Below are 23733 nucleotides of genomic sequence, written 5' to 3' on the forward strand. Positions count from 1 at the left end.
ATTTTTTGTTGAATTCAAATTCCACCACCTGCAGTGGTGGGATTCAAAACCTATACCCCCCAGAGCATTAACATGGGTCTCTGGTTTACTAGTCCATCAATTGTGGGACACCACCACCTCCCCAGAACGGTATCATGATAAACATTGTGTTACAATGAGGGATATAGAATCCTTATTAACTATGTGTCACATTGAGCACCCTCTGCATTCTTATGAACAATATGTTACTGTATCCCGATGCTAACCTTGAATCACTGAAACTTAAAGTCAGACTGACAAAGTATGGCAGCATGTGTGAAGCTACCGATTTCTCGTCACTTACATAATAAATGCAGCATCATATTCCCAATGGTCGAGTCTATTTATTTTCAAGTATTCATGAAGGCTAATTATGACAAAAGCAGTCATTAAACATGTACTTACCTAATGTGCCAAATTGGAACAAAAACATTGTGAACCTAACCTAATAAGGTATTGAAGCTGTAATGTTCTACCAGTGTGCTATTCATCCTACTTAACATTTGGTGCACAGCTTCTTTTTATGAATACAAATCAAGCAAGTGAAAACACTGCCGATGTGAATTTTTCAGGAATTTGTTTTAGAAACCTTCCTGAAGGTTAATAGAATTCTGCATATTTCTGACAACTGGCTGAACAAAAATAAATTAAAATGTACATGACATGGGATTCAGGGTAGGAGGAATGGAGCCAAAATCATGTTATAGTGAGGGATATGTTGCAAATAAAGTGTTTATGTTTTGCATTAAAGAGATAATTATGACAAACATGTAGATTTGTGAAGGTGTCAGGATATGAATTGGTCTCATCTTCCTTGGCCTAAGGAGAATCGTCCTGACCGCTGGAAACAAGGTCCTCAAGGAAGAGGGAAGAACAAGTTAAAAATTGTAGGCAATGCCCCCATTATCGAGTTTACTTCCAAAACTCATTATTCAGGCACATAGATGAATAAAAAGGACCTTGCGTATTTTTCTTATCAGCAACATCGGAAACACAGATACACAGCAGAAACCATGTCGGATTTGGCAATAATTGGTACAAATTGAGCAGCTTCACTCAGACATCTACAGGGTAGTTTAAATCTAACTAACCCAGTGGAATCAGGGAGCGTTTCAGTCAGATGCCTGTTTTCTTTTACCTTGCCTGATTGTATGCTTCATGGAGTTTGGAATAATGAGGTCCATTTTACACTATCACTACAATAGGTAAATTGAATATTGGCTTCAATAGCATTCTGTCCTTGATGGCTTGCATCAAAGTTGTTGCCATTTTGACTTCTTTGAAAAAAAATTGATTTATGATTTTAATTAACAATGAGCTGGCATTAAATATTACATAGAAATATTGAACGTTTGGTCGCCTCACTTTGGGAATATAAAAGCATTGCTTTGCTATCAAAACAAATAAAGCATTGAGAATCATGGCTGTGTAGCACAGGCCCTTTCTTGTTACGGCATTGGACCTTCAGCGCCAAACTTTAATTTATGACGTTGGTTTCATTTTTTTCATTATATGTGATGCATGGTCTAATAACACATAGCTCTCAGTCAAAACATTAATCTGGAACTATGATATGCAATGTGATTCCCAAAACTGTTATATGTTGATGCACAATGGCAATTGGCATTTTTCTTCCTAAATTCACTATAATCGTAAACATTATTCAATGATGAATGGACCTGATATCTTCATAAATAGATTATGGGTACAGCTAAAGGCAAGGTCAGATTGGTTGAGAACTCATTTTACTGAGACTCAGGTTTTTTCCCCTTTGTTGTGTTAAAGTTGCATTTGACTGAGCAGCCTTAAGCACCAAAAGCAATTGAATATAAACATTTTAATGAAGATTTAAATGACAAACTGAAAGTACTACAGGTGGCAGTCATCGACTGGAAGGTGTGCAATTGACACCGACTTGCTTTATACACAGCACACATCGACTTGTCTTTCAGTACCTGAATCACGAGATTTAAATGAATTCTGTAGACTTTATAGATAAAATATAGAGTCTGATTGTTCCTGATTGGTGGCTCTTGCTAAGTTATACGATTAAATTTCAATTTGAGTTAACACAAAATATCACTTTTCTTAAATCCTTACTCCCCTCTCTCCATTCTCCTGAAGGCACAATCTCAGTAAAGAGACTGTTTCAAATTTCCAATGGTTGTCCTATATCTCATTCAAATAGTCATGTTGGAATCTGGATAGTGAGTATTGGTGAACTTCCAATCATGGGAATCATGTTAGGCCATGCACATCCTGACATCCACATATGTATACGGGTGATTGCAACAAACACATTGCTAGCTGGCTGAGATGAACTAACCCCGCACAGACTAGGGATTGAATTCTCATTCGTACCGCCACATGCAATCACCAAAAGAGGCCCTTCATTTTGTTTTGCAAGTTGAATTATATTTGCTCTGATCCAAAGCATTTTTTTTTTTACCTTCCTCCTGTCTTCAGCAGCCTCAAGCTTCTTCTGGATCTCATCCAAAGAGAGATCCTTCTTTGGAGGTGACAGAGGGCGATCCAGTGCTGGTGCTGCTTCTGGAGAAGGCGGCTTTAAGATCACCTCAAAGGACTGACCCGAGGCACGCTTGTTGATTTGTTTAACTTGCATGTCTGAAGAATATTTAATGTAATGTAAACATGTGCATTTCACAATAACTATTTTGCATTAATTGCTAACGATTAGAAAAAATAGACCCTGATGATTCCTGAGCACAGCCATAATGAATAGCAGCCAACAAAATGTCACCTTCTGAATTGAGTGAAACGTCAATTTATTTCTTACTTTGTCCTAATGAGCCCATTTTATTTTTATACAATTTAGTTGACTTTACTGTGCATATTTACCTTACACAATAACATTTTCCAGGCTTTATCACATTATTATACTGACAAGAGAAAGTGCTCTTTTTAGGAGTGTTGTTATCGTTACTGAATGATTACTTCTGAGAGCAAGTTAATTGGCAGAGGAACAATAACTTTAAGGGAAGTCAAAATGGCTCCATCTGAACTATCGTGAGAAACATAAAATGCATGTTACTGTAATTGGCTCGGTCATCTCTTTATAGCTGTTAGGAGTAACTGCTTCCGGTTACATTGATCAAACAGAGATTTCAAATCATGAAGAAAGACTCACCGTCATAGTTATAGAATGTGGCAGCATGTGGTTCAGAGTAGAAGCAGGAACATATCAGAGAGAGCATAGAGAGCTCCTTCATTTTCTCCTTGTATGCTGCAAGAAAACAAAAGCAGGTGAGATTAATTTGTGGTTTCTGTACATAATGCCACATAGATGGCTGGCAGAAGTTACATGGGTTGGAATTCTCCGGCCGTTGGAATTCTTGCGCGTTTCCTGGTGGTGTGGGGTGGCTTAAATGGGAAATCCCATTGTCAAGCGGTGGAAGATAGAATCCCACCACCAAAGAACAGCACGCGGCTCGGAAATATGCTGCTGGGGGACCGGAGAATCCCGTCCATGGTTAAACACAATGGAACTCATTGAGAAAGGACAGACTAAAATACAATTGTGTATCAGAATTACATACGTGGCTTTTTTAAAATGCATTCATGGATAGTGGACGGCGCTAGCTGGGCCAGCATTTATTGCCATTCTTGATTGCTCTCTGCTGTGGATCTGAAGACACATGAAGGTCAGACCAGATAGGATGGCCGATTTCCTTCCATAAAGGGGCATTTGTGAATCAACAATGATTTCATGGTCATCATTAGATTTTTAATACCAGTTTATTTCAAATTCCACCATCTGCTGTGGTGGGATTCGAAGATTTTCAGAGAATCACCCTGGGTCTCTGAACTAATGGCTCGCGAAAACACTACTGCGACACTGCCTTTCTCCTGTTATGACAACTGCAACAGACTAAGATTTGGTTCAATAAGAACTTTTGTATTACATGTCACTTAAACATTTATCTAGGGAAATATCTCATGCTTATCATACAATCATAGAATCCCTACAGTGCAGAAGGAGACCATTCAGCCCATTGAGTCTACACCGACCCTCTGAAAGAGCGCCCTACCTAGGCACATTCCCCCGCCCTATACCTGTAACTCCACCTAAACATTTTGGATACTAAGGGGTAATTTAGCATGACCAATCCACCTAACCCGTACATCTTTGGACTGTGGGAGGAAACCGGAGCACCTGGAGGAAACCTACACAGACACGGGGAGAAAGGTCATACTCCACACAGACAGTCTCCCAAGGCCAGAATTGAACCTAGGTCCCTGACGCTTTGAGGCAGCAGTGCTAACCACTGTGTCACCATGCCACCCCATATTTATTTAAAATCAACTTAGGCAGAATACTTCAACTGAAGTTGCCACTTTATAATCAGTACTGGGTGAGATTTTATGACCTCACCATGGCGTGTTTCTTGGCAACGTGAGGCAGCTCACCATTGGCCAGCTGGTCTTGCCGCTTTTAATGGGATTTTGCATTGAATCAACCCCATGCCAATGGGAAACCCAGAGCGGGGGTGCACCGTTAGCGGGACCGGAAGATCCCGCTGGTGTGAACAGCCGGAAAATCATGCCCAATATCTAAAAAAAATGTGAAGACCCAGATCCTCCTCATTGTGGCAAAAATATGGATGGGTTCGGAATCAGGCTGGGATATTCATACATGCATAGTTTATGGAGGCAGCTGGCCATTTAAATCACCAGCTTTCTCCACTGAAGTCAAATTTTGATAGGCTAGGAGTGTGAAACCTATGTGCAAATTACATCAGGTAAGAGCTGGTCTGAATTCAGTTTCAATGCTGGTGGAGATGAGTTTTGATACCAAACTTTGCAGGATCAATTTTTCATTCCTTAAAAATATGCACCCAACAGGTTATAAAGCTTTGCAGAATGCTGAAAGGGCTCAAGGCCCATAGTGCCAAATTTATGATGCGGGGCTTCAGTGGCCATTCTCTCCTGTTTCTAGCCTAATGGTTATATAAAGCTAATTTCTATGGATATTTTGCTCTACAATTAGAGAGGTTCTGTTCTATATTTAATAATCTAGCTTCATCCTGCAGTACTGCACTGATAAACATCTACCATTTTCAACAAAATTGGTTTCCTTTCCTTACTGTCAGTTTGGGAGGTATTAAGTTGCTCTACCACCTATAAGATCAGTCGGGATAACAAGCATAGAGTAACATACAGCGCAGACTTAGATGTAAATCTAATCAGCATACACAAGTAACAAAGTTCCCCCTTATTTAAAAGTGTACGGAGTTTTGGAAAGATTATGTAAACCTCACAACCTATAGCAGAAAATGAATGTGGTTGTTCAATTTCTCGTTCAGATAAAAACAGGGGGCTGAATTCTCCGCCGTCGTGATGCTCCTTTTGCCGGCAGCCCGGGGGTTTCCTGACAGCATGGGCTGCCCCACAATGGGAAACCCCATTGACCAACGGGCGAAACGGAGCATCCCGATGGTGTGCTAAACCAGAAATCTGGCGCGGCAGGACGGGGAAACCCGCCCAAGGTGTTGTCAGGGCCAGCCTGTTATAGGACTATTCTGTCGCAGAGTTGAGACAGTAGAGAGTGCTGTTCTATTCATGATAACCAAGTGGCGAGTACAACTGGCGTCTAATCTTTATGCACTTCTAAATTTTTATTTACAGAGACATAAATTACAAACATGCACCTCCAAACCCAACCACCACAGTTTCAATAATCTGATCCTAAAAAGAGGAACACAAGTGAATTCCCAGTTTATCACCAAAGGCTGAATACAATCAAACGTTCAATTCATATGCAATCAACAGATTTTAATTAAAATTAGACTTTCTATGTACAACCAAAAATTAAAAACAAAATCATTTCTCTCCAGCATTTGTTTAAAGTTAGCAAGATCAAACTGTAACCTTTTCTCACTCACCTTTTGCAGAGTGTACATTATCCCACAATGAACAATTATCGACACAGCATTCAATGGATCTTCAGTGTGCCCATTGTACAGAATATTACTTAAAATATTTGACAAATAGAATCTCAAATTCAGTGTCTCCACAAGAGTCTGTGCTTCAGCAGCCAGAGTACGCTCAACTACCCTTTTTACTTTCTGAACTTAACAAGCTAAAGATCTTTTACTCATCTATTAGAAATACCAGAGGCAGAATTCCCCCATGCTGGGATAGGTCCGGTGGTGGGTCCAGCAGGCTGGCTGGGAGACTCCCAACGGGTTTCACATTTTTGGCCTTACACACAATTCACCGGACCATTGGAATTCCCTCCACTGGCAAGTGGTCCTGGGGAATCCCAGCCATGGTCATAAAGTGGCCATGGCTGGGTCGTAAATATTAAAGGATACTTGACATTTCAAGAGGACAGGAAGGAAGGAGAAGGAGGTGGCAAAGCTCTGTTAATAAAGGATGAGATCAGTAGTGAGAAATAATTGTGGTTTGGAGAAGGGTGGAGATATGAAATAACAAAGGAAACAAGTCACTGGTGCGAGTGATTCATCGGCTCCCTGACATTATAGCTACACTATAGGATGGAATATAAATCTAGAAATAAAGGCCACTTATAAAAAGGTATTGAATAATTGTGGGAAGTACTAATCTTCATATAGATTGGACGAATATATTGGCAAAGAGGATGAGTTCATAGAGTATATTCAGAACAGGCTCTTGAAATAAATCTGTAGACAACCAGTGAAAATATTATGTTAGACCTGATAATATATAATGAGTAAAAATTAATTAATGATCTCATAGCAAAGGATATTCTAGGTGAGAGAATTTCATATTTTGTTTGAGGGTGAGAAACTTGGATCTGAAACTAGTGCTTTAAACCTAAATAAATAAAACTAAAATGGTGAGAAAACAGAGTTGACTAAAGTGGAATATGAAAATAGGTTAAAGTTAAGATGGAGTGTTTCTACAATCATGCCTTTAACTGGTAGTTTGATCCCTTCCAGGCCTATACTCTTTACGCAAAGAGTAGTGAGGCCGTGGAATGCCCTACCTGCTACAGTAGTGAACTCGCCAACATTGAGGGCATTTAAAAGTTTATTGGATAAACATATGGATGATAATGGTATAGTGTAGGTTAGATGGCTTTTGTTTCGGTGCAACATCGTGGGCCGAAGGGCCTGTACTGCGCTGTATTGTTCTATGTTCTATGTTCTATAATGGTGTGTTGGTTGTCCTCAGCCAGAAGTTGGCTAGCCATGGTTCTCTATTGGTCAGGACTGTCACACTTGCTCCAGTGCCTAATTAAAAATTAATGTGCTCATTAACCCATAATTTTGAATTCCAGAAGGCATATCTGAGATCTTTAATCTTGCCTCGGAAGGGTTCTTCTTCATCATCTTGGTGCGACTCTTTTATTTTGTTGATGGATTTTTGTGCAAAGATTTCCTGGTGATCCTCTATACGTTTAGAGGTTTTTGATCTGCACATTTCCCCAAATGTCCCAGTATTTACAGGGAAGCATTATGCTGTGCTTGCAGGATACTGTTCACGCCTCTGTTTACTGCCATCTGAGTTTTAATTGCATACGGTCTTCTTTTCCCCTGAGTGCCTTTCACATTTAGTTGTTTAATGAGCTGTATATCTTCCACTCTTAATAAGGATCTATTTTGCTGACAGTCCTCAGATTCACAGAAAATCTGTATCCTCGCCTCCAAAGTTAGAGCTTCTTTGATTGAAGCAGGTCAGGAAGGGTATTGTCAGTCACCCAACAATTTTGTGGTTTTGTATCAGCACAGAATAATGATAACCATATTCACAGTCTTCAGCCAACCGATACAAACCATTGATAAAAGTGACCACAGATTGCCCGGGGTTTGGACATTTTTGTTAAACTTTGCTCTTTCAAAATGTTGTTACTCTGAAGATTAACGTCACTCACTGTCAAAGGATTCTATGACCTCCTCAAATTTGTTAGATGATTCATTCATGCCTTTTCTGGCTATCACACTGTCAGCAATTGAACGAGTTGAATACAATAATATATTAACTTGCTCAGCCTCCGATTTATTACTTAATTCTGGTGCAATTCTGAATTTAAAATGTTTTACTTCTCCATCGTGCCCAGTTCTGAGTCTGATCTGGCCCTTCCATCTGCCCAAATCGTTCTGGCAAAGTAAATTTCGAATCTATTGCTGCTTTCATCTTAGGAAAAGCTTGCCTTAAATTTTTTGAATGGTGCTTGCAGTAATCAAATTTTCTTGCACTGATCTGGGTTTTTCAGATACCCACCACGGTTAGTGAGTCATTTCAAAAAAATTGATAAAAGCCTGGCTCCCTGTGTGTAAAACGTTCAAATGTGCAGAAACGATAAACTAATTGTAGGAACTCCTAGAACTGGAGGATTATCACACAACACAGAAGGCAACTTGGGATTTCACCCATAAGAATAATTGATGAAGACTATATCCTTAAATCATCTGTAGTGAATCCTTTGCAAGAATTGCCCATGCCAGAGCTGTTGTCAATCTATAGTCTAGTCGATGAGCTAAAATGTTTGGCACCATTTCATCGATCACAGCATGAATCCTTTCAGAAAGTGAAAGATGAAATTACTCTCAGTTTCTGCATTCAAAATAATATACTTGTTTTCAAAAGCATCTCTGAACTTATCGTTCACATTCACCTCCATTATCAGTCAGAACGTTTGATGGTGACTGAAGTACAGTCCCTATCCATTTATTCATTATTTTGTCTGTACTATCCCTCTATATATTATTGTAGAAATACAAAATCTTGTAATCAAGTCAGCAAAATATAGGATGAAAATATTTATTTGTTCTATACCTTCAAATCCAAGACAACCACTTGTTGAAGTCACACACAAATGGAAAGCTTACAAGAGGACATGGCCTCTGTAAGGGCGTTTCTTGTTTATTCCCTTATTTCTTATTTATTTAACTTTGTCGTTATCGTTTTTGGTCCATGGATCTTCAATGGAGAAGCACCTTTAAGTTGAGCAGGGTAAGTGAGGAACTCAAATGTCGCAAATTGGTACACTGTGCTATGAAGATTTAGATTAGAAGAACTCAGACTTTATGGCACCCGAAAGATTGGAGGGATTCAGTTCAATTGGTTGATTGGTGGCCAGTGGATTGGCCAGGGACCATATTCTGCCCGGCAACAGACACCAATTGGGTTCTGCCAGGTGGGGCTTTTTCAGAGGACCCAGCAGAAAGCTCCTGGACGTTGAGAGGTGAAGCTGTGTGTTGCTCTCTCTCCCTCTCTTTCTCCCAAATGTTTCCTGCCTGCTGTTTCTGAGTCTGCAGAGAAGTCTCGAGACCCTGCTGAGTCAACGGTGACAATCATTACATACGGAAAGCAAAGACACCCAACTGGAGGCCTAGACTGGAAGAATCTAACTGGAAGACATCTATCTGAAACAGAGACTCTTATCCTTTTACTTTTAGCATTATTTCCACCCCTCTTTCCCCTCTATATTTATCTGTCTTGTATGTGTGTGTGTGTAGAGGATGGGGTGAGTTAATGAGGGGTGGTTAGAAATTATATCATAGTTAACTAATTATATTTGCTGCCTATTTAATTGTAGTTACTGTTATTAATAAAAGTTAATTGTGTTTAAATTTACAAAGCTGGTGACTGCAGTTATTGGGCAGCCAAACCCCAAAGACGTTGGGTATTTTTAAAATGAAAGGGGGTGGGAGGATTTGAGCTCAAAGGTGATTTAAAAGCAACAGTTTAAATATTACGCTAAATGGGCATAAAAGACACATGACCCATAACAGAGTGAAAATTGTTTACTGGTTCCAGATTGGCCAAATGTATTGCAAAAGCAGAGGATGCGAATCTCCATGGCTGGTGGCGGCAGTCTCCTCAGAATGGTTTACAGGACCCAGATCAGACAAATGGGTGGTTGAAGCTGATCTCTATAGCTGGTGGTGGCAGCCCCTTCTGCTCCCAGTCTTCCTGAGCTGAAATGCAGTTCTTACTCGATTTTCCTCTGTCCGAAATAGACTAAGTAAGTCCCTCCCAGACACTTGTTTATTTGCTTTATTTCTACAGGTTGGTGGGTATCCCCCATCAATTAGTTGTTCAATCCCATTTATCCAATCACTGAGGGATAGGCATTCAAAGTAAACCCCTCCTCTGCCCATGAAGTCATCTTGTGACTTGCTGCTTACAAACCTTGACTCAGACACTGAGCAGAATCCTCTGTCCATTGGGATTCCCTTTACCTGCTGGCAGTGCAACCCCCGTGCCCCCCAGGCCCTGCCATGGGTTTCCCGGCAGCATGGGGTGGCTTCAGTGGGAAATCCCATTGATAAATGGCGGGAGGAGAGAATCCCACCGCAAAACGTGGAGTGCCGCCAAGAAACACTGTGGGACCAGATTCCTGCCCTTGGTTTAAATATGGGTCATGAGATCCAACCTTATTAAGTTTAGGGATGTTTTATTTCAGAGCCTGTGCTAGAGTCATATTCTTGAGAGATATGACTTGAGAGATACGCTGTCCTTTGCTTGTCAGCACAGCAGGCTGGTCACTCTCACTCCACTCACCTCTTTCGAAATGATATAATTCTGTACCCCCTTCCCAAGTACAGTAAAAAATTTAACAGCGAGATACCTTCACTGCTTTCCTCCTTCAGCCTCTGCGTCAAATGGCTTCTTGTCCTTGTGAGGTCAATCTCCATCTTAACTCATCAGGCTTTCTGTCCTCTGTGTTCACTGCCCTTGTTTCCTCCCTAAAATCTCTTTCATAATTAACTTACAATTACCCTATGTAACTTTTAGCCTTCTGTTCGCCATAACATTTCTGCAGCTACCTATTTATTCAACCGCATCCTTATCTTCATCTTTGATGTCCTGGTCCCCAATAAAACCATTACTCTCTCTCAGCTGGGCTTTTTGTCCTGGTACGGCCATCATCTCTGCTCCCTTAAGTCGAGAGAATGCAAACTTGAAAGAACATGCTGGACAACTGGTTTAGCCATCGTCAACCTGATATTGCCAGTCCATTCAATACTCTAACATATCTTACTCTTGTCTGTTAAAACTACTCACTATTCCAGGATGATCCTGGAATAGAAAGATAACTAGTGCCTTCTTTTCTCAACTACAAATTGTCTTCGTAAACCCCTCTCTCCTGTACCAATAGGTGTGAGGAAGCCTTGAACCTCTTTGTCGTTAAGATCGAGTTAATATGATTATCCGCCTCCTTTCCAGGAGCTACCTGGTCAAACTTCCTTTCATGCTCCTCAATTCCGAGCCCTGAACTCACAACTTTCTATTGTTTTTGCACTTTCTCCCTTCTTGCCCTCTCTGAGCTCATCTTGTCCAAAAGGCCCATCTCCTGCTCTCTTGATCATATTCTCACTAAACTGCTTATCACTCTGCTGCCCCTCATGGCCCTAATGATTGAAGACATTGTAAAAAGTTCTCTCTCTTCAGGTGTTGTCCCTCTCTCCTTTAAATCTGCCATCATCACTCCTCTCCTCAAAAGGCCAGTCCTTGACTCCACCAAGTTGAAAATTACATTCCATTTCCAATCTCCCTTTCCTCTCCAAAATTGTTGAATGTGTTAACACTCCAAATCCATTCCCATCTGTCCTGGAGCGCCATATTTGAAATCCTCTAATCAAGTTTTCACTTCTGCCACGCTCCTGAAACAACTCTTATCAAAGTCACAACTAAAATCCTATGTGACTGTGACAAAGATTAATTTTCCCTCTATGTCCTTCTCAACCTGCCTGCAGCCTTTGACATGGTTCACCATGCCCTCCTCCTCTAATATCTCTCCACTCTTGTCCAGCTGGACAGGACTGCTCTCACCTAGTTCCATTCTTGTCTACCTAATTGTATTTGGAGAATCACTTGCTTCTCCCTCTGCTCCTGCACCGTTACCTCTGGTGTCTCCCAAGGATCGATCTGTAGCCCCCTCCTATTTCTCATCTACCCTTGGCCTTGGCAGCATCATCTGAAGCCACAGTATTAGTTATCATATGTATGGTGACAACACCCAACTGTATCTCATCTCTCTCCCTTTTGATTCCTCCACTGTTGATAAATTATCAGACTGTTTATCTGACACCTATTGATGGATAAGCCAAAATTTCTTCCAATTCAACTTTGGGAAGACTGAAGCCATTGTCTTCAGAACCCCCTCCAAACTCTGTTGCCTCGCTACTGACTCCATCCCTTTTCCTGGCAAAAGTCTGAAAATTAAACAAGTCTGTTCTCAACTGTGATGTTACATTTGATACTGTGATACATTTGCTACTTCCGACCTCATATTCAGATCATCGCCAAGATTGCCTCTGTATACCTTTAACATTGCCTGACTTCAACCCTATCTCAGCTTATTTGCTGCCGGAACCCTCACTTTTGCTTTCGTTACCTCTAGTCTCAGCTATACATTGCATTCCATTCTGTCTCCTTTCTACCCTCTGTAAACTTGATGTCATCCAAAACTCTGCTGCCGTATCTTACCTCACAACAAGTCCCATTTCCCTATCACCCCTGCGCCTGACAATCTACATTGGTCCCGGTCAAGCAACATCTTGATTTTAAAAGTCTCTTGTTTTCAAATCTCTCCAATGCTTTACTTCTCTGTGTTCTCCTTCAATCTCACTACCCTCTGAGACTCTGAGATACCTGTGCTCAGAGTAGTAGCAATTAAACTTAATATACAGCATTGGATAAGGAAACAAAGGGAAGCTATGGCAGATATTGAGATATCAAAACAGCAGAAGCCCTAGAGGCGTATAGAATGTGCAAGAGGGAACTTAAAAAGGAAATTAGAAGAGCAAAAAGGGGACATGAAAGGATACTGGCAGGTAAAATAAAGTAAGGTGCACTTCTCTTTTTGGAGGCGAACTCCAACCTCCTGAAATTCCTTTAACACCCCTTCTAAGTTTGCTGGGTGCTCCAGTTATAAAGACATCGTCAAGGTATACTACAACCCATGGTAACCGCTGTAGCAAACACTCCATCGTCCTTTGAATATTGCACATGCCGAAGACACGGCAAAAGGTAGGCTCGTGTACTGGAATAGGCCTTTGTATGTGATTATTGTGACATACCCCTGGGAAGCATCATCTAATTTGAGTTGCTTGTAGATGTGACTCATATCCAGCTTTGTGCAAGATTGCCATCCTTGCAGATTTGCATGCAGATCTCCAATTTTCGGGATTGGAGATTTATCCAGCTTGGTGGCCTGATTAACTGTTATCTTATAATAACTGCAAATGCGGATGGTCTTGTACAGTTTCATTACAGAGTCAATAGGCGCTGCCCATTCCGAGAACTGAACCAAATGGATGATGCCCAGTTCTTCCAACCTCTTTAACTTTGTATCCACTTTCTCTCGTAAAGCTAATGGCACCGATCCTGCCCCCCAAAATTGGGGAGTTGCTTCTGGATCAATGCATAGCTTAGCTTCTAACACTTTGATTTTCTTTTCTAATTTGTCACTGTTAAGAGCCCCACTGATGTTGAATGCAAGGGTATTCGAAAACCCAGAATGGTAACTTGGAACACTGGTTCTTAGTGGTGTATATTTTCAATTCGGTATAATGTGAGGAAAGATATGCAAACCAGTGAGGAACAGTCAAGTCTTCTTGTATCAATTAATAAAGAATATTTACTAACTTACAAGAAATACAATACACAACTGCAATATACTTAACTCCACTAATGGCTATATGCACACAGTATTCCATGAAGGTAACCCTCGTTTCCAACTACCGATGTTTCCTGAACTCTGAGAAATGCCCTTTTTCCCAAACAACAGCCAACGTTATTGAACTCTATGAGCTAAATCCAGCAGATAGTTACCACCCACGATTTCCTAGTCTGGGAAAACCTTTCTTCAATTCAGTGCAGCGTTTCGTCTCTTTGGGAGTTTTTAAAACAGCAGCTTTTAGAAACGATTTTTTTTCGGTAGAGCGTGTGTTCTCTAGCTGGGCATAGCTGTGATAGTAGCTGCCCCTCTGCCTCCATATTCAGTTGTCCTGGTATAGAAATATGATTTCTCTCCTTTGATGTTCCCCTAACCAGATTACCCATGGATCAACCTTTTAGCATAAAGGTGCAAGTTATTTCCTTATCTCTCCACTTTGAACTCATCTCTTCTACAGTTCTAAAATTTATTTCTATACACCATTGTTCACCCCCTAGTCACTTAGGTGAACAATTGTTTTCCCACTGCTACGCTAAAACGCATATCAAAAACACCCCTTCAGCCAGCTGCACACATTGGTTCCCTGTCTATCCAATTCTTTGCTTTATTTTACCCAATTTTATTTTTAATCCCAATTTTACAAAGGTGTACAGGTTAGGTGTATTGACTGTGCTAAAATTGTCCCTTAGTGTTCAAAGTTTAGATGGGGTTACAGGGATAGGGTGGGGGAGTGGTCCTAGATAGAGTGCTCTTTCAGAGGGTTTGTGCAGAGCCGTTGGGCCAAATGGCCGCCTTCTGCAATGTAGGGATTCTATGAATTCTATACTCGTTTCTTGAATCTTCCTTGTATCTTTACAGTCACAGAAAATATTGTCATATTTTCTGAACAATTCTGGCAGTCTCCCTTCCTGCACTTGAAAAATCTCAGCCCAATTGAACTTGATTCCTTTAAGCCAATTATGGCTGAGAAGATTTGGTCCTTTACCCATCACTCTTATCACTGGGAGCAGGGTAGACTGCTATCAGAATTTACAGGTACCATTGTGGTGCCTATTATTTCTATTACTTCTCCTGTGTAATTCTTCAACTTGGCAGAAGTGCTCTCCAAGTACAATGGTTGGGCTCCCTGTCCTAGGTACTGAAATGGGCCACAGTGGCTGATGTCCCCGAATCCTTTCCTAACTTAAGAACTTCCCACTTACCCAGAGCATTGCAGCAGTAAGATATGGCTTGCCTGTTTTAGATTAAAAAGAGTGAATACCAGAATAACTGGTGGCAGCATCTTTCACATTGTATACTTGTGACATCTTGGTTGATCGATTAACCAGGGGATTTGGCTTAGCTCTGCACTGCTTTTCCAAATGCCCTCTTTTGTGACAAAACTCAGCTGCCTTAAACGACATGATTCAGGAGCACTGTTATCTCCACATCGCTAACAGTCCACTTCAAGCATTACTGTCTGATTGCCTGCACTGTAGATTTTTGTTTTGTTGGCGGCTGAAATTGTTTCCTGCTTTGTGGCTGCTTCAGGGGTTTTGCAGGTACAGCTGCCTCCAGATCCCTGCCCTAACTGGTAAACAGCCCTATTGTGTGCGCTCTTCAGCTCTTGTGCACCTTTTTCAGCACTTGCCAATGCTATCTCTGTTGCTCATTTAAAGATTATATCAACTTTGACTTACCTATCCCATAACATGTTGTTTAGAGTCACTCCAAAATCACAATGCTCCGATAACTGCTTCAGTTTCACAATGGAAGTTGCGATCAAGTCACCCGGGGCTTTCGCCCTTTAATTAAATTTTAATCTCTGGAGTATGACTGATGGTTGAGTTTGCAATTGAGCCTTCTCTAAATCCAAAAGCTCACTGAATGATTTGGAATCGGGTGCGCTTGGGGCTGGAAGACTGCGAATAAGGCTAAAGGTCTGACTTCCACAAACACTTAGGAGAATTGTTTTGCATTTTTCCTCCTCCCTATTTTGTTTGCTTGGAACTACTATCTGAGGTGTCCGATGTATTGTGTCCTGTCTTCCATGGAGGGGTCAAATGGGTCCATTTGGCCAAGCAAAGGCATTCTGGTGAGTATATTTCTTTCTTTTTCTCAAGACTTCAATTAAAATAGGGTACTCACAATTTATCCTCATTGCTAGATGTAATGATGCACTTTCAGAGACTTCATTAGTAAAGAAAAAGGGATTTATTTACAGAGATCTTCAAGAGCAGCATGTTTGTAGCTAATTTTAAAATATCTCTGCCCTAGGTGAACTCCTCCCACAGAGGTGATTCCTAATTCCAAGTCCCAATTGGTCACCCAGGTCAGGTTACCCTTACTCTGCTGTGTTGCCCTTTTACAGACAATCACTGATCTCACTTTTCCTTTATGACTTGGAAAAAATCTTTGTTTTGCAAAGCAATTGTGAAGTACCTTGGGATGTTTCACTTTGTTAAAGGTGCTGTAGAAAGATAAGCTGTTGTTATTATTTTTGTTGGATGCTCTCATAAATCTATAGACAAGTATAAGTGCAGCTCAGTACTTAAATACCTCTAACTGATATTAAGGTGGTGCTGCATGAGATGCTCAGGAGGAATGTTTTCCTCAGTGTCTTGCCACACCACAATCGCACAGATCTGTACTGCAGCAGATCTGCAAGAAAGTTCATCCAGGTTTTAGGCCATTGGTAGCCATTATTGTTCCTGCACAAAAGTGCAGGCACAGTATGAGGCATTTTAGTGGCAGATGTCTTTGCAGGCAGAAGGCAAAACTTGGCATCTTCCCAAAAGTTGATTCAGACTCCAAGAAGGTGGTCACCGGTCACCGTCTGTGGCAAAAAGGAAATGATAGTGAGGGGTGGGGTATGAGGGTCACTGGGAGGGAAAATAAAAAAACAAGAAAAGCCTTTAAAATGCCTAATGCGGTTACCATATTAGATGATGTGCCTTTGAAAGATCTATCTCAGATGTTGTTTTTACTAGGTTTCACTGGGGATTGTGGATAATGTACCTCCAGAAGAACATGCACCAGAAATAGTGTGGCACTCATTTCTGTATTGTTTCACATCCTATAAGAAGCTCCCATATGGATGAGAATTTCAGACTCCTGACCCAGGACTGATTGTAAGATAAAGCTGGGCCTCAAACTAGAAGGAATCTGGTGGGGAAAAATTCAGCTAGATTTTTAGCTCTCTGCTGTTTCACCAGCTCCTCAGATGGAACACAAGGAAGAGAAAAAATGGCCCCCTATTATCTAACTATCAAAGCAAACAATTATCTCTGAAATTTTTAATATCCTATCTGAAGGTACTTTCCAAATGTTAATTACTCTTTGAATGATCAGCTGGTTCCTGATCTCAGTCCTGCTCTTGCCATTTGCCAATATGCACCCGTATCGCCTTGGCTTTCAGCTGTGGTTCATCTTACAGAAAATCTGCAGCACAGGAATAGCTCATCATCCCAATATAGGCCACGCCTATTTTTATACCTCAAGAGCATTTCCAATTTAATAGATTCTCCTGCTCTTCCTTGGTATCCCTCTGTTCCATTCTTATTCATGTGTGCATTCAACCACTCTTTAAATTCAGCAGTGTAATTTGCTTCAGACATTCAATGTGCCAGTAAATTCCAGAACCCCAGGGCAATTGGTTTAACAGCTTCATCAATGAAGGGCCTGCACAAAGTTTGGAGTTAAAAGATGAAAATCCATATAAAACTGCCAATGCATGAGAACTGCATCTTTCCAATACTTTTGCATTATTGTGAAACACGAATGTCACAACCCTGTAAGAACTTCATATGAACTGTTAGACGTGACTACTGAGAATCAGATGGTTTACCTTTGACTGCAGTACAGATGTCATGACAAGAATAGGAGTTAAGAAGGTTGAAATTGTGGTTAATCAATTCTGCTGAGTGCTCTTTGTTTTTGCAACCCTATCTCGTAGATAAAGGGGTAAAAATTTGTTAAGGTCCATTTTTGGGCATGAGTGTTGCGAATCATGATTTGCCCATGTCCTCCAGTTGAGGTAGGCAGCATGCAAACTTGGTGCTGCTTCGGTGTACACATTAATAATGTTGGCCCGAGTGGGCTCTGCATTGTTGACTGCCTGCGCACTCAGCAGGGTGCTGAGTAGCGTACGCTAATATCACATGGTGCAGCCAGCCTGGTCCTCTCAAAGGCTGTCTGCCCTTCTTAAAGAGAGAAGGGAGCTGGTGCTGCCTGCCTCTACTGACACTAGTTGAATAAAAGAGTGAACAAATGAGCCCCCAGGATGAGTGGCCTCCTAGGCTTATGGATACAGTGGTGGAGGCCTTTCTGGTGCAGGTTGACAGCAGGCGAAAAATCATGTATTCTACAGGAGGCCCTCAAGGCAAACCCTAAGAAAGAAATGGAAGCAGGTGGCTAGGATCAATTCCCAGAGCCTGGCCCTGTTAACCTGGGAGCAATGTCACAAGATGTCCAATGGCCTCACTGGGATGGTCAAGACCAGTGAATATATCTTCATATGACATCTCCTCCCTACCACACCAGCAAACTCTCAAATTGCTCAATGTGTCACTCCCTCATTACTCACCCATTAGCTCGACAACGTGGAAAACATCCCAAATATATCCTGTCCAGTAAAAGCAGCACATATCAAATCTGGCCAATTACTGCTCCATTTGTCTACTCTCAATCATCGGCAAAGTAATGGAAGTTGCCATTGGCAGGGCTGAGCCACACTTAGTCAGGCCGAACATGTAGGTACTCCACCTCACACTCACATACATTCCAAAATGTCCCCAGATAACCTGAATGATATCAGATCATTAATGATCCAGCAGATGGTCGGAATGAAGTGTGTTCATAGATGGTTGATGCCCAGGAAATCTGTTGTCCTAGTGTAATTGACTGGTTGCTCTCCTACTGCTTGAGACATTGCAAGCTACATTTTTGCCTTCACTGCACTTAGGGACTAAATTAATCTTCTGATTTTATTATATCGAAATCAATGGAGTGAAAAGCGACAGGTTTTGTCATGAGTGGATGACCTGCTAATTCACATTACTGACCATGCAAAATGATGAAAGTTGATTGCAATAGATTTGAAGATCAGGTTCCATGTATAACCAGTGTCTGATCCATACCAACCGTTTAATGCCACTGCCCTAACCCAATCTCTACCAAAAGTGTCTCCTGGGTGCTTAGCTGCCTTTTGCGACCAGTTTCTGTTGCCACTTCATCATATTATGCCATTTTAGTTCAATTTGCTTTGAATTTTGCTTTAAAATATCAGCTGGATAGCCCTATCCTTCCCTTTTTAAAGTGAGCTTTTATTTATGCCCTTGTGGTGCCAAGCTTATCAGGTTCCAGGCTTGTATCTGTGGGAAATGCATGTTCACTGTTTTAGGTTTGAATAGAAACCTTTCATTTAAGACTTTATTTACAATTATTCTCAAATCTAGATATAATACATAAGGCACCATGTCATCTAATTGTAATTTCAGTTGCTCAAAAATACTGAAGAATTTGGTCAGGTGGAACTGGTCACTTTGGAAACTATACTGACTGCCATTTACTAGGGTCTCAAAAACAGAATCAATTATAATTGAATCCAGACCTTATAATGTACTGAACAAGGCCCTTTTCATTATCTGTTGTGTATAACACATCTCTACTTGTGAGTTTGAGAATTATACTTTGTTTGTTTCCATGAAATTCAATTTGCAGAGAGCTGCAGTTTTCTCTTGTTAGCCTCTTTAATGTTAGTCATTGTCCTCTTTTACCATTATGCCTCATGCACAATGTTAGCCATCTTTCCTATTCAGCAACATCCCGGCAGGAGTTCCTCAGTGTAGTGTTCTGAATCCAACCATCTTCTGCTGCTTTATCAATGACTTTCCATCCATTGTAAGGTCAGAAGTGGAGTTGTTTGCTAATGATTTCACAATGTTCAGCACAATTCGAGACCCCTCACAAATTGAAGTAGTCTGTGTCCATATGCAGCAAGACCTTGTCAACATTCAGACTTGGGCTGATAAGTAGCAAATAACATTTGTACCATACAAATGTCAAGCAATGACAATTTCTAACAGGAGTGAATCTAACCCTCTCTCCTTAATGCTCAACGGCATCACCATTGCCGAATCCTCACCATTAACATCCTGGGGGTGGGGGGTCACCATTGACCAGAAATGGAATTAGACCAGCCATATAAATACTGTGGCTATAAGAGCAGGTCAGAACCTGAGAATTCTGCAGCAAGTAACTAACACCCATCCTAACTCCCCAAAGCCTGTCCACCATCTATCTACAAGGCACAAGTCAGGGTTATGCTAGAATGCTCTCCTACTTGCCTGGATGAGTGTGGCTTCAACAGCGTTCAAGAAGCTCAGCATCATCCAGGACAAAGTGGCCCAATTGATCAGCACTCCATCCAGCACCTTAAATACTCACTCTTTCCCACCACATGGACTGAACGGTTCAAGAGGTTGGCCCACCCATCTTCTCAAGGGCAGTTAGCGGTGGGTACAAATGTTGGCCTTGCCAAAGATCCTCACACCCCATGAATGATTAAAAAGAATTAAAAACTGCATTTAGCACTATTGTTCCTTAAGTCCTTGCTTCATAAATAAAGGTATAAGAAAAATGTTATATTAAACCTTTGTAGAACTCTGGTTAGACATCCAGCTAGAACTGTGATACAAAACCTCATTATCACATATATACCTGCATACACACTGGACTGTATAAATGCACTGCCACACAATAACTTATATAATTTTTGTTGTGCAATTTTCCTTTTTTCTTGGCTTTAAATGTGAAAAAAAATGACACAGGCATTGTGTTCTCCATGGAGAAGCTATAAATAGCTTTGAATTTCAGTTCAAGTGTGTTAGTGCTGCACACTCGAGCCTTTTTCTCATGAGAAATTCTGGAAGCAGATGTGGCCATCTCATGTCGTGCAATTGAGCAATAAATGAAATATATAAAACTGCCTGTATCTGCTGCCTTGAGGACGGTCAGATTCGCCGATCAAAACGCAGGCTTTCCCAGAAGTATATTCAAACGTATGATTTCATTCCAAAGTCTAATGGGAGTTAAAATACATCTCAGTTTTGACAAACGGAATGCCAAATCACTAAAACACGCAATTATGTTTAGTTATTTATTATCTAAATGCTGCACTGACGTGTGTAATGCTTTTGCAGATCAGAAATCCTCATAACAATTCACTTCCTGAGAATTATTTTAATCACCTGCAGAAGAGACCTCAGAGATTTGAAAACTCTGAATAGACTAAGAAGAGTTTACATTTAGGGCTTTGTATATGATTAATGGTGCCACAATTTAATGATTACATCACATTACCTTCTGCTATATAATTGTTTATGGTGTACATGTAAAATCATTCAGCGCCATAGCTGAAGCTCCACTTTTACTCAAGAAGGGTTACCAGCACAATGGTGTAAAAAACGCAAACAGGTTTGACCGCAAGTACACTTATGTATGCAGACAATTTACAAATGGAATTGCTTCTAATTGTTAAAAAAAACTATTTTCAGTTATCTTTTAATGACCCAAATTTTATTTGGAAAATAATAGCAATTTTAATGTGCTTGCCGTTATTAGGGGATAAACTGTCCAGCAATTTATAGTGAAGAAGAAATATCTTGTGATTTGCAAATTGCAATAAATTGCTGGGTGATTTGTGCCACTGCGCTGTTAGCTTCACAGAACTTCTCTTTTGGCAATATCTTTTCTCTCTTTCGTCTTTTTCCCCCAATTCCCATATCTCCTTCTGTGCTTAATTTGCCTCTAATCCACACCATTTCTTTCTCTGTTTCTTTCTTTATTTCCAAATTTCAGTTTATGGAGATAGACTGTTTATTCTATTGTTCACCAAGATCCCTGTTTCCCTGCTGCATTTGACACACCTTTGGAAATTCGTACTTACAGCGGTTTATGGCGCAAAGAATCTTCAAGCTGAAGGATGAGGAATAAAGTCTAAATGTCAGGTGCACAGAGATGCCTTATGCCAGGAAACTCTGGATCAATCTATATCAGTGAAAGCCCATTTTATAATCTGTACCCTGCTTAAAGCTTTTGAACAAACCTGTGATTTAAAAAGAAGTTTCTCACACTATTTAATTTCTTCTTTATTGACGCTGCATTTTAATGTTGGCTTTTCAAAAAACAATTCTGAAATCAAAATAAATTCATTTATACAGGAGGCAGTGACTGCATCCCCCAGTGCAAATGTCAGGGGCAAGCCCATCTCTGTTGGACAATGACCCATTTTACAGCTGCCTCGCCTTTAAATGAATTCAGACAGTACTTCTGCCAGAAATGGCTGGCAGCTCTCTGGTCCCAGCAGCGCCACCAGGAGCAGTGGCCATTGCTGGGACTTCAATCTGCCCATAAAGAAGAGGTGCTGATGGAACCTGGATTAAGTCACGTCCTGCTTGGCAGGCCCCCAGTGAGGGGTTAAGGAGGGTGGGTTGGCAGGGCTGGGGGGGGGGGGGGGGTGTTGTAAACTCAAAGGAACACAGGAACATAAGAAAGAGGAGCTGGAGTAGGCCACTTGGCCCCAAAAGCCTTCTCTGCCATTCAAGACGACCATGATTTATCTGATTGTGATCTTAACTACACTTTCCTGCCTGGCTCCCAACACCTTGACATTTGGGTAGATCAAACATCTGTCTAAATCAGCCATGAATATATTAAATGACCCCACCGCCAGTGCTCTCTGGGGTTGTGAGTTCCAAAGAGGAATGATCCTTGATGTGTTGGGTGCTTTGAATCCGTGGAACACATAGTGGCTACGAACACTTAAAATAGAACAGCACTATTTTATTAAGCTAGAAACTGTTGAACATACTTTCACTGTGGGTTAACATGATGTCAGATTAAACTAAAGACCTATGCCTATCCTAACCAGCCTATGCATTCAGCACATGGTGAAGATCTGTGCTGTAAGCTGTAAGTTCTGTCCTTCTGTGAGGCTGCATCCCGAATGAGCGGGAAAACTGATGCCCTCTGTCTTTATAGTGAGTGTGCTCTAACTGGTGATTGGCTGCAGTGTTGTGTGTGTTGATTGGTTTTGCTGTGTGTCCATCAGTGTGTGTGTCTGCACCATGATATACTGGTGTATATTATGACAATCCTCTGAGAGAAGAAATTCAACCGCATCTCTGACTTAAATAAGAAACTCCTTTTTATTGGAATTAGGGGAATGGGGGGAATACCTTGTCCTAGGGTGGGGTGGCATCCAATTGAACACAGGGTCACACCAAGTTCCCAGCTCCGAATCCTGAACTCTCGGTGCCAGCCTCCCATCCACCCCGGGCAAAATCCTAGTTGCAGTGGGAGGGAGCCAGGATAAGCAACAGGCATGTATCGCCACCATGGAACCCAATTTTACCCTCCCCCGTTGCCAACCCAACCCCCTCCCCAGAAATCCCTGGCCATTATGCCCATTTCTTCTTTGTTTGTTGATTACATTTTTTACAAATATTTTTATTGCCATTTTTCAGTTTTTAAACAGCTCAATCTATGATGCGCCTGGTATTTAAATATAGAGTCGCTTCTTATTTATAGAGATTTTTTACATGTGTTTCCTCCATCTGCTCCCACCCCCCATTGATAGTCTGTTTTCCCCCGGTACTCACCTCTGCCCTGGTGTCACACACTGTGCTCTGCTCCTTTCTGTTGCGGTTTTAGTTGTTGTCCTTGCGGGATTGGGGGGAAGGGTCTTCCTGGCCCCCCCCTCCTCCCTTCTCCTCGTTTCATTCTGTGACTCCCTTGGGTTTTCGTTCTCTCCCCTTACCCCTCTACTCCTCTCCATTGTGTGTGCTCTTGTTTGTTTTTCTCCATCCCCCCCCCCCCCCCCCCCCCCCCCCAATCCCCCCACCCCGGTTCTCTTCCTAGTCACAATTGGCCTCGAACACGTCTTGGAACAGGTCGATGAATAGCCCCCACGCTTTGTGGAAGCCCTCATCCGATGCTCGGAGGGTGTACTTGATCTTTTCCAGATGGAGAAATTCCACCAGGTCTGCCAGCCAGTCTGCAGCTGTGGGTGGTGCTGCTGATTGCCAGATGAACAGGAT

General features: G+C 41.4%; 1 protein-coding gene across 1 annotated transcript in view; it reads right to left on the reverse strand.

Moving 5' to 3' along the window:
• Positions 1 to 23733, reverse strand: part of stmn2b (stathmin 2b) — a 76630-nt gene that overhangs the window by 11250 nt on the left and 41647 nt on the right. Inside the window, exons 2-3 of the mRNA XM_072467504.1 lie at positions 3167 to 3262; positions 2468 to 2643 (exon numbers count right to left, since the gene is read on the reverse strand). Of these exons, the coding sequence (XP_072323605.1) occupies positions 2468 to 2643; positions 3167 to 3262 (272 nt within the window). The remainder of the gene's footprint in view (positions 1 to 2467; positions 2644 to 3166; positions 3263 to 23733) is intronic.

Source organism: Scyliorhinus torazame, chromosome 11 (assembly GCF_047496885.1).
Source record: "Scyliorhinus torazame isolate Kashiwa2021f chromosome 11, sScyTor2.1, whole genome shotgun sequence".
Classification (NCBI taxonomy): Eukaryota; Metazoa; Chordata; class Chondrichthyes; order Carcharhiniformes; family Scyliorhinidae; genus Scyliorhinus; species Scyliorhinus torazame.